Below are 12,079 nucleotides of genomic sequence, written 5' to 3'. Positions count from 1 at the left end.
ACTGAGTACAGAGTATTGATATATATTGGCTTTAGTGGCCTTACACTTTCAACTGAAGGCCTGGCAGAAGAGCTTTGTTTTACAGGCCCTGCAAAACTGGAGCAAGTCCCACAGGGCCTGGATCTCAAAGGGAGCTCATTCCACCGGACAGGGGCCCAGGCCGAAAAGGCTCTAGCCCTAGTCAAGGCAAGTTGGACATCTCTGGGGCCAGGGACCACCAGAAGATGATGGGTTGCTGATCTTAAGGACCTGCTTGGTTCACATGGGGAGAGAAATTAGTCATTGAACATTGCGTTTTTGTGAGTTCTGCAATATTCATATCCTTATTTGACTTAAAAGCTTTAGTCTTCTGACCAGTGTGTTCAACATTGGATTTTAGGAAAGGAGGAGCATGTGGCAGGATTTCTTTCTTGCATTTAGTATTCTTACTGTTACAAACACAGTAGAGAAAAGAGAGGTTGTATTTGGTTGGCAGCTGAATAGGGACCAGTGTTTTCATGTTTTGTATTATCATTGCAACAGAGGTAGAGGAGGACAAAACCAGTATTAGTTGACTTTACTGATCTTTTAGCGTTGTAGTGTTTGCATTAGAGTTTATTTTGTTAGTATTCTAGAAATGGAGATAGATTAATATAAAAAGGTAAGTGATGATGAATTCCCAGCAGTTTTATTAATCTTCAGCCTTCCTCCAGTTTCCCCTTCCCAATATTTCCAAGTGGGGTGACTTGACCACTGATTGTGGCTGTGGCAAACTTCTAGTTCAGCATTTTGCAGTTTTAAATATATTCTTGCTCACATATCCTTCCTTAGGAAATTACCAACCAAGTGTAGTGTTAAGTGTCACCTTTTTGTTGAATATATTTATTATTCTTGTATATATTATTATATTTTATACTATATGTTTTATTCTTTATTCAGAGATAGACAGACAGATATATAGATATTGCAAGGTGGAATTGTGGTGGCACACAAGTCTAGAAGTGCACCTACAGCCCTGTGGACAGTCCACTTACATTAAATTGTTTAAAAATTTCATTGTGTTTATAGGCAGGCCTCAGATTCAGCAGAAGCTCACAGGAGTGCAGCTCCTGAACCTTTCTCAGGGTTCCCCCTCTTCCTCCCCACCTACCTGCCTTGTCCATTGACTAGCAGGTGCAGCTGCATAACAATCACTGGATTAGGAGAGCGGGAAGCCAGCCACCAGGAACTTTACTACACCCCCAATAGCCCTCATTAAACCCTGGAGAAGCCCACACCACCCTTTCTCCACTTCTTATGTGACTTTGGGCAGCAGGTGGGTTGCTGGCCTTTTGACCACAGGGGGTGGCCCAGGAGAGCCCCAGGCAAGTGAGATCTGCTTGGGCTGGCTAGATCTCTAGCCAGCCCAAGCAGGCCTCACTCATCTGGGGCTCTGCTTTCTTGCATCGGGTTGCTTTTGGCTGGGGGGGCAGCATATGTTAATGAGCTATGCTAATGAGCTCTGCCACCTATTTTTCTACAAAATGAACCCTGTTTATAAACAATGATATTTTATTTTCCCACTAACAAAAATGACAGGTAGTTAAGTGTAATGATTCTGACTTGCAATGTATTGATCTCTATAGATTATAATAAAATGTGTCCTCTTTGTGTACAACGTTTGTCACAGTAAACAGTGAAATCCTGCCTAATAATACTCAAATGTGCCTTGCTGATTTTCTGAGAATACTTTCCTATCAAAATACCTGTATGAATAAACAGATTCACATTTTCCATGTCTGGGTTACTGGCATCTGTTGCTGAGAGTCCCTAGTTCCAGTTCCAGTGCAGAATGAGCACCTGTATACAAATAAGCATTTAGGCATGAACTAATTATGCCTTTGGACAAATCTTTAAGTCAGCAGTTAAATAATGAGCTATCAATAGGCTAACAGCCCTATTTTTGCCAGATAGCAAATATAATAATAGCAGTTGTGTGAAAATACTGGAAAGTATGAAATCAATGGGGAAATAAAATAAGCTTATAGAAGAATATAAATCACGACTGAATAAAAAATTGGTAAGTGTTTCCATCTTCATATTTCTACATAGGCATATTCTCTGAGATTCTGCCAGATAATTCATTAAGAGGTAAGGCATTATGTCTGACCAAGAAGAAAAGTTTTTGGAAGGTTGGAGTAGTTAAGAATTTTAAATAATTTTGAAGGTCTGAAAAAGATGGGATGCTCAGTCCCCAGAATGAGGGTGCACAATTCCTTTTGGCATCATTATATAACTTGAGAGGGTCCCTTCATTCTAAGTCAGTAAGTCTCTTATTCATAACTGAAGGAAGCTCTGAAGGAAACCTTGGGTAGGGAATCTGCAAGCTTGAGAGTTGTTCATCTACTGTTTTTGTGAAGACACAAAAGGATCACGTTCAGTCCATTTTAAAAGATCAGGAAGAAAATCCTGGTCTAGTAGGAAAAATCCGAATTTCACTGTGGCTTTCCATGCTAATAAGGAAATGGAACCAAGGCCAGCCTCTAAATATAATTTGAAATACAATTAGGTGCTTGAAAGATGGCATGGACTGTAGAGATTCAATTTTAGAGGAAAGAGCAGAAAACCAAATCTAAGCTTAGGCTTCCCAACCCCCCGCCCTGCCGGGGGACCCCCGAATTAGCAGCCTCCTCCCCCGCTCTCCAAAAATCCGGAAGCAGGGGGGGGGGAACGGCACCGTGTCTCTTTCCCTGCCTGCCTCCCTCACAGGCTTCAGGCTCCTCCCTTTCTCCGGGTCACAAAGACCCGCCCACCGTCGGCCTGTTATTCGCTCCAGTCCGGCCTCCCTGCGCGAGGTGCATGCTGGGACTCGTAGTCCTTGCGTCCTTTCCAGCTGCCGGGTGGCATCTCCTTGGGGAGTCTGACTGGCGAGGGGGGAAGCTCCGCCCCCAGAGGACCATGTGCATTTCTACCTCCAGAGGCTTCAGTTGCTGATTGAAAGGCTTCCTCTTGGGATAGTGTGTCCGTGTTACTTTGAAGAAGCTGGCAGCAACTCATGAGTAGAGAGGCCAATCCCCCTTCAGAGTCACCAGAAATGGGGGGGGGAGTCTGCTGAGCACTTCATTATTCCCTATGTGATTGATTCTCATAGGGTATAATGGGGAATTGATCTGGAGGTTTGGGGGCTTTGGGGGAGTCGTTTTTTGAGGTAGAAGCACCATATTTTCAGTATAGTATCTAGTGACTCTCCACAATTTTTCCCCCAAGTTTCAAAACGATTGGACCATGGGGTCCAATTTTATGAGCCCCAAAATAAGGTGCCCCTATCCTTCATTATTTCCTATGGAAGGAAGACATTTAAAAAGGTGTGCGGTCCCTTTAAATTTGATGGCCAGAACTCTCTTGGAGTTCAATCATGCTTGTCACACCCTTGTTCCTGGCTCCGCCCTGATGTCTCCTGGCTCCACCCCCAAAGTCCCCAGATATTTCTTGAATTGGACTTGGCAACCTTATCTAAGCTCCATAATGCAGAAAAATCTAATTTTTGCTATATAGACTTCCAGAGAAAAAGGTATGAATTGCCTCCAGAATGGTAGAAGAATCTCCTAATTGCAGCTAAATTACTTTGGTAGATGAAAGTGAGATTTCTACTTTTTGGAAGAGGCAAAATGAAGGCCTAAGTAGTTGAAATTTGACATTTACACAATGATATGTCCACCTAAGATCCAGGGGTTGACTTTTCTTTGTAATGAATATTTCTGAAGGCACCTTATTTAGGTTAAGCATAGTTGATAGAAAGTAAATTATCATAACAGTATCAAACAAAAGTTTGGAAAAGATGTCTTAATCCCACTGTTGAGGAAGAAAGAAGAGCTACATCATCTGAATAAAGCAGAAGTGGGATTGGGTGACCAGACAAACTAGGAACATGGGAATGGTTAACTTGCAATTTTTTTGGTATATCGTATAAATAGAGATTAAATAAATAAATTAGATATTCCTGTTTAATCCCTTCTAAATTAATTTTGCAGTCATTTGATTTACAGACGATATAATGAGAAATGTTAACTTATTTGCAGATGTACACCAGAGAAGCACATTGGAAAATCTGGACTTATATCTGTTTCTATATTTCTAATAGATATGGTTATATTACATAACAGGTAGGATTGCCAAGTTCAGTGTGAAGGTTGAGGTCAGGTATATGAGCGATGCAATGTGGGCTGTGTCACTATATTATTTCAGGAAAAACCTGGAAAGGATATGGGGTAGCTCAAGTAATCACCAGAAACACTATGGTAAAACCACAGTGTTTTTGGTGATTCTTAGAACTACCCTATGCTATTTCCCCCTGGAAGTGACATAGTCACACCAGCAAGTCTACCTTTTTTAAAACAACATTTCCAGTGCATCTGATGAATTGGGCTCTGAAGGGCTTCATGAAGCTATCTCTAGTAAAGTAGGCCAAGCCCCTCCTCACTATAGCCACTTTCACTATGGTGCTTTTTGCTTTTGAGGATCTTCTGATCCTCAGCAGAGGGTTTGAAGTGGCATATGGGGCTGCTGGGGAAAGGGTTAGATAATAAAGATCCTCCTACATGAGCTCCTTCTGGGCATGGCACTATAAGATCCAACTCTTGCACTGCAATCCTACTTAAACTTACTTCAGTCTAAGCCTTTGATTTCAATGAACTTCAAATGGACTAATTCCAAATAGCATTGCACTGTTGTTCAAGGTGTCATTAGATTCTTTATATTTTGCTTGCAACAGATCAGCATGGCTTCCCCTTTGAAAAATATTTCTAAAATGCTTCTAAACCAGAATTCTTCATTTTTGGTACAAATTAATATTACTTCGTATCTAACAAAATAGAAGTTAATAATGAGGTCACTTCTTAACTGGATCTAGGTCACAGATCTTGAGTATATCTGACCCAAAATTTAGCCATTGTTGCCTTGCTTGTGGTCGCCCAGTGAACAGCAATGTATTGGGAATCTTCTCAGTTACTGGTAATGAAACAAAATGAGAAACAGTTTTTGTAGCTCAAGATGCAATTAGCTCTGAAATGAAAAAAAGACACTTGAGAAGCAAGGGTTTCAGTCATGGGAGATGAAATTATAATTGCTCTTGCATCTTGTAGTGGTTCATGAATGTTCTTTTTGAAAAGTATAGACACAATTCAAAATTAAAGCTTTTTGAAGTTCCACTGAATTTAACAGGACAGTTGAAGTATGCAGAGAGTTCTTTCTTTCTTTCATTTCATTCAAAGGGACTAAACCCTACATATGTTGAATATTTAAGAATAGACACCAAGGGAATTGCAGACTCCACTGGGTAGATTCAACTGTAATTAGAATATTCAGTAACAGTTTTTCTTGCAACTGCAGAAGGGAGGGAAAGAACATATTGGTCTCTGCCACTAGACTGAGGACCAATGGCCAGTAGAATCCACACACTTTATCCTAGGAAGACTACCATGCCAAGGTGAAAACCAGCTATACGCCAGAAAATGAGAAACAGCTAGAAACTTGCATTGTTTTATTTAGTAAAATATTCACATGCTGCCTTGAATCAGTTTATAATTCCAAAAAAGTGTAGTCTTCTTGTTAGGCTACAAAACAGAGCTCTGTAGAGCTTTGAGGGTAGTCTGAGTCTGGGCATGGGGGGGGGGGGGATATCCATTATTGCAGAGCTTGAGGTGTTCTTGTGCTAGTTTAATGTTTTTCTATCTGTTTAATAGAATTGTTTTTACATTGTTACTCACCTTGGAATTTGAGATGCTCAGGAGAAAAGCAGCATGTAAATACCTTTTAAAAATAAATAAAACATTTAAACATACAGAATATGCTAGATTTGAATCCATTAGCACCTTAGAGACCAATAAGATTCTGGGGTATAAGCTTTCGAGAGCCTGAAGAGAGCTTTTAACTGTTGAATGCTTATACCCTGAAAATTTGATTGGTCTCTAAGGAGCTACTGAATTTGAATCTAGTTCTTCTACTGAAGACCAGCATGTTTACCCTCTGGAACAGGGGCGGCCCGACACCCCATGGCACCCTAGACTGACTTGCTGCCTAACACCGCCCCCACTCTGCAGCCCCCCTCCCCCCGTGCCTCCTCCCTCCCTTCCCTTCCCTACAGCATGTTAATTTCAAAGCCCCCCCCCCCAAGTGATTAGAAAAAACGCTCCATGGGGCCGCGCTTCCATCCTGCAGGAGCAGCGTCCTGAAAGGGTGGTCCTGCAGCTGCTGAGCTGACTCCTCTCAATCCAAGAAGTGCAGAGGGGAGAAATCAGCAGCCGCGGGACTGCCCTTTCAGGATGCTGCTCCTGACAGACTGGGAGCGTGGCCCTGCGACGTGGTTTTTCTGATCTCGGGCTGGGGGGGGGGGGGCTTTGAAATTAACATGCAGTAGGGAAGGGAGGGATTGCCCTTCTTGATTGAGTAAAAGCAGGAAAAGAGGAATCAGGTGTTGGTTAATGAAACAGCAATTTCCGCGGGCTGCACAGGCACCTCTGGGATATGTCAGGATACTGGGTGATGTCTATAGTGTTGGAAAGTCTTTTGTTATTGAGAACAATATGCCACTGAGTTGAGGGAAATTGCACTTTATCAATTTCTCATACTCTTCCACTTCTTTTGCAAGATTTTTTCATGTCATGCCTGAACTCAGTTGTCTTTATGAGATGCTCCAAACTTCAGATCCATTGGTACTTAGGCTGTAAAAGCGAGTGTCTATTAAAACAACTAAGTTCAAAATAAGAGGGGGGGGGGGACTTGCTGACTTGGCTGGAGAAAGTGGCAGGGTCCTCATAACCACCTAGGGTTTATGACAAGCCACAATTTCTATAATCTGGTACATTTGTGCATAAAGAACCAAATCTTCTTCAAGGCTCAGACACTGGGAAAGTTTGTGTATTTGTTTCAGTTCTTTCGCTTAATCAAAGGGAATCCAAAGCAACCCTTGTTGTAGCAGCAACTTGTTGATTGTTATAGAGACTCTATCAACATTGTGATTGTGGCAGTTATGTGGAACATCTAGAATGGAAAAAAATGGATATTTTAGAAGAATGTTGTATGAAGGTTTTGTGTTTGTTTCTCTGACCCATGTTTGGTTCCATTTAAAAATGGGAGGCATTGCTTTCAGAACTCATTTATTACATTCAAAGGCATTGGTTTAAGGGCACAGTGATCATAGGCTATTTCTATCACTTTATATTTAAAACATACATCTCCTAATAACTTTTTAGTCAAATAAATAGCACTTATTCATTTTTCTATTCTCATGGTACAAATGGAAATTCCATTTTTGGCTAGTGTTTGGATAATAGTAATTAAATCGCTTATTTGTATTTCTCTTTCAGGCTTTGATTTAGTGAAATGTGAAGATCCTGGTATACCAAATTATGGATACAAGATCCGTGATGAGGGACATTACACAGACACTGTAATTTTATATAGCTGCAATCCGGGCTACACGATGCACGGGAGTAATATTATTACCTGCCTGAGTGGAGATCGAAGAGTGTGGGACAAACCATTACCTACCTGTATAGGTAATGTTAGATATTAATAATTTTAAAAATCATCATTAGATATTTGAAAATACTTTTCTTTCTGTATGGTCATTATTTCTTACGTTATGATTGTGAGCTGAAACAGCGCAAAATACAACTCAACATGTTTCAGTGTTATCATTAAAACTATGGATCTGTGAAACATCCCAGATACATTTTGCTAGTTCTTATTAATGTTTTGCCCAGGTAGGAGTCTTTATGACGAATCATGTTAGATAAGTGTGCTGGCTAAGGATGTATAAATGTATGGCCGTTTTCGCACTAGCGTTTGCTCCGGCGTAGCGCCCCATTTACCTCCGGATCTTTTCCTGGATTTCGCACCTGTTGCTCCGGCGCTGCGCTTTGCTCCGGCGCTTCAGGGGTTTCACACCGGAGTATGTTTTTCAGCATGCTGCCGGGGTTTTTGAAAACCTCCGGATCCACACCGGATCCACTCCGCGGACTTTGCAGTGGGAAGTCCATCCACGCCGGATCGACTGCTGTGTGGGCGGCACCCTCTCCCTTTCCGTCCTCCCACCCCATCCACCCCCTTGGCCAATCATCAGCCTTTCGCGGCGCTTCCCCAAAGTGCCGGCACGGCCATATTTTTTTTTAAACTTCACAGTTTTGCGTAATAGCGATATTTCGAAATTAACAAATAGAAAAAAAAAACCCTCCTGGAATAGCCTCAATTGCCACTTCAATTGGTTTCGTTAGAATTTTTTATTATTATTATTGACTTTAGTTGCGTTATTTCGCTGTTGCGTTATTTCGATCATGCGAAAACGACCATTGTTGGGGGGGGGGAATCTAGTGCCGGTGCGGGCCAAAGCGTTCATGTGTGTGTGTTTTAAAAAGGGAATGCCTCCCTCAGCTGTGCCACCAGGATTTCTGGACCTGCACAAAATCGCCATGTATAAAATGGGAAGTTGGAGTCCTGCATTCTTCTCCCTGGCTACATTCCGCTCGGTTAGAAAATAGACGCGAGCTCGCTCTTCACACGCGCCACAGAAGGGGAAGGAGAGAATGGGGCGGGGGGGGGGGGAGCTCTGGCAGCAGGAATCAGTCAGGTCCCCGTTGCAAGCGCCAGCCGGGGAGGGGAAAGAGAGCGGAGGAAATTTGGGGGGGGAATCTAGTGCTTCAGAATTTGGGGGGGGGGGGAATCTAGTGCTAGGATTCTCCACTGTGAATGCTTCTGTTAATACATAAAGGGCTGTGGAGGATTCTACAGCTGCAGCCAATCCATAAGCAGCAGCAGCACACGTGATGCGGTTTGTCCACGAAAAGAAGGGGAGGGAACAGCTCAATGTTACGTTAGTACGTCATTACGCAACCAGACTTGCACTTAAAAAAAAAATGATTGACAGGGCATCGAACTCAAGTCGATGCCAGTGGGAAAACGATTTGAGCCGGGGCTTCAGGGAAGGCGACTCCGCAAAGAGTCACTAGTGGGAAAACGAGAAAAATGGTCCGGACATAATTGTGCCGCGGAATAAGGGGAGCAAACGCTAAGTGCGAAAACGGCCTATGAAAAATTGTACCAGCCTTGTCAGATATTTGTTAGCTCTCAGAATTCTTCCAAATTTTAGTCTAAGCAGGAATCCCCAAGTCTTGCTCATTTTATGTTGAGACAAAGTTCTGTGACAATTCTTATTGAAAATAACATTTCAATCTTTTTGTAGTGAAGCCTGCTGTCTCATCATCTGCATCTCGTTTTTGCTTTGGCAGTTCTTACATTATGATAAACTTTACCTCTCATGGGAGATAGATTCAGTTTGGTAAGCCATTTTGGTCTGAAGCAGCAGAATAAAATTTGAGTTCAATGTCACCTTTAAGAACAACAATGTTTTATTCAAGGTATAAACGTTTGTGTGCAAACACACTTCTTCGGATACAGTGAAACAGAATTTCCTCAACCATTACATAGGAAGGGGGAGTTAGTTTTCAGGAAGGGCTAGTTAGAGTCAAGATGCATAATCTCAAACAACTACTCACCCAAATAATACAACATCTAATTTGAACATGGACACTGATATATGAGCATGCAATAAACCCAGATGCCAACTTTGCAGTCACATATGCCAAGACAACACAATCACTGGACCTAACAACATTAACTGCACCATCTCAGGCCTATTCACATCAACTACACCTATTATTTTAACATTTATATGCCATTAAATGCCAACAATGCCCTTCAGTTCTCTGCATAGGACAACAGACCAACCCCTATTCCAAAGGATAAATGGACATAAATCTGACATTAAGAATCACAAGACTGAGAAACCTGTAGGAGAACATTTCACCTTTCCAGGGTACTCAACAGGAAACCTCAAAGTAGCTGTTTTATTGCAAAGCAATTTCAGAAAAAAGACTGGAATGGGAGTTTGCTGAATTACAAGTTATTACAGCACTCAGGACAATGGAACTCCCAGGGTTTAATAGAGATATTGTCTGCTTATCTCACTATACATGCTAGGTCACTCAGTTCTCACTTATACCCAGAAATTAAACGTTGTTGGTTTTAAAGGTGCCACTGGACTCTCACATCTGTTTTTAATTCTTTTGTTATCTGTATGTCAATTTGCTGCTATTCACGTGTCTTACCAAATGTGTTATTGCAATCTTAGCTGTATTAATTGCTCAGTTACATATGCATCTTGACTCTAATTAGCTCTTTCTGGCAACTAAACCCCACCCCCCACTGCCTATATGGAACATTTGAGGGATTTTTTTTTCAATGTATCTGAAGAAGTGTACATCTCTCACTTCTCCAGAAATGAACTTTATTGGTCTCAAACCATTCTCACATCTGTTTGCTAATTGTATTTGTATGCTAATCTACTGCCATTCACAGGTTTTACCAACTGCTTTAATCCAACTTCAGCAATAATTGTTCATTACTTACGCATCTTGACTCTAACTAGCCCTTCCTGCCAACTAACCCCTCCACACTCTGTCTTTCTATATGTAATGGTTTATGAAATTCTTTTTTTGCTATATCTGAAGAAGTGTGCTTGCTTGCACACAGAAGTGTATACCTTGAATTAAACTTTGTTGGTCTTAAAGGTCCCACCATACTCAAACTTTGCTCTCATGTGACTGTCCAGTTAATTTTGTATGAGGCTTCTGTATCAGGATTTTTTTTTTAAAAAAATGTAGCTGAAAATATATTTTATCTCACTTTCCACATACATACACATATGCACACATACAAGTACACAGAGTTAAAAATTGTATTCTGTCTGGATGTCAGTTCCCTAGCAAACCAACATTTAGCTGCCATCTGGTTGCAGCTAACATTTGCGTGTTGTTCTTTTCATGGCCTTTCACTGGATTCTATTTCTGCTTGTTTTCTATTCCCAGCAGACACGACTAGATTAACTATATGCCTTCTCCATTAATAGCTGTAAAAATAGATAAACCAACAATATTTCTTGATTTGAACATTTTGTTGTCAAGAGCACTGGAAAATCAATCTGTTATTGATTCTTTCTTCCCTATTGGTTCCAATTCAAACACGGGAAGATCAATTATCCATGTGTGTGAGGATTACAGATCTTTCCCTCCCACCAGCAGTTCCACCTGTCCTTGGGAAAGTTGATAGCTGGAGTCATGAGACCAATGTGGACTAACAGCGTTCCCAGACTAGGGAACTGCTCCATGAGAGGAGAGGAAATATTACCTTCTCACTTCTCTTTATATCAGTGCAGCTATACTAACAGAATGGGGAGGAAGGCTGATTTCATTCCTTTTCCTTTTTTTTTGTTTTTAGCAAAACTTACTTTATTGAAGTAAAAGTTACAGTAATAACGATCCATTTACGTTAGTATTATTTTAGATCCTTTTTCACATAAATATAAAAAGAAAATTACAAAATAAAAATATGAACAAGTACATTCCAATTCCATGATTCTATGTACACAGAATTATATATGAATGTACCAAAGTGAAACAGCAATGACATATAATACACTCAAATGAATCTCTGGTATTCTAATTATATTTGCATTAAACTAATTATGCATTTTGGTCTATAAAACTAACAAATCCTATATGTCCAACTCATCTAATATCGCCTATCTACAATAATAATAATAATTTTTATTTGTATCCCGCCCTCCCCGCCGAAGCAGGCTCAGGGCAGCTCACAGACATGGAAGTACCATGATTACATTTAATACATTATACAGTAAAATACATTAAAATACATTAAATAAATAATTAATAAATAATTAGTTAAAACCATTGCAGTTAAGGTGCTACAATGCGAACATAGATGTATATCAGATGGCTAGGTGTCATTTCAGGATTCAATCTTGTAGGCCATTTGAAAAAGGCTAGTTTTGCAGGCCCTGCGGAACTGATTATAGTCCCACAGGGCTCGAACCTCCGCTGGTAGTTGGTTCTACCAATGAGGAGCCGTTACTGAGAAGGCCTGCTCCCGAGTTGTTTTCAATTTGGCCTCCCTTGGTCCAGGGATTTTTAAAAGATTTTGGGAGCTAGATCTTAGTGCTCTCTGGGGAATATATGGAGAGAGGCGGTCCCTAAGGTAGACAGGTCCT

At 41.0% G+C, this 12,079-nt stretch overlaps 1 protein-coding gene across 1 annotated transcript in view; it reads left to right on the top strand.

Annotated features, from left to right (window-relative positions):
• Positions 1-12,079, top strand: part of CSMD1 (CUB and Sushi multiple domains 1) — a 1,753,937-nt gene that overhangs the window by 1,435,792 nt on the left and 306,066 nt on the right. Inside the window, exon 24 of the mRNA XM_060234944.1 lies at positions 7,323-7,514. Coding sequence (XP_060090927.1) covers positions 7,323-7,514 — 192 coding nt within the window. The remainder of the gene's footprint in view (positions 1-7,322; positions 7,515-12,079) is intronic.

The sequence above is a fragment of the Heteronotia binoei genome, chromosome 1, assembly GCF_032191835.1.
Source record: "Heteronotia binoei isolate CCM8104 ecotype False Entrance Well chromosome 1, APGP_CSIRO_Hbin_v1, whole genome shotgun sequence".
NCBI classification, from domain to species: domain Eukaryota; kingdom Metazoa; phylum Chordata; class Lepidosauria; order Squamata; family Gekkonidae; genus Heteronotia; species Heteronotia binoei.
The sequence above is the reverse complement of the archived record's forward strand: the minus strand, read 5'-3'. Positions and strand labels throughout refer to the sequence as shown.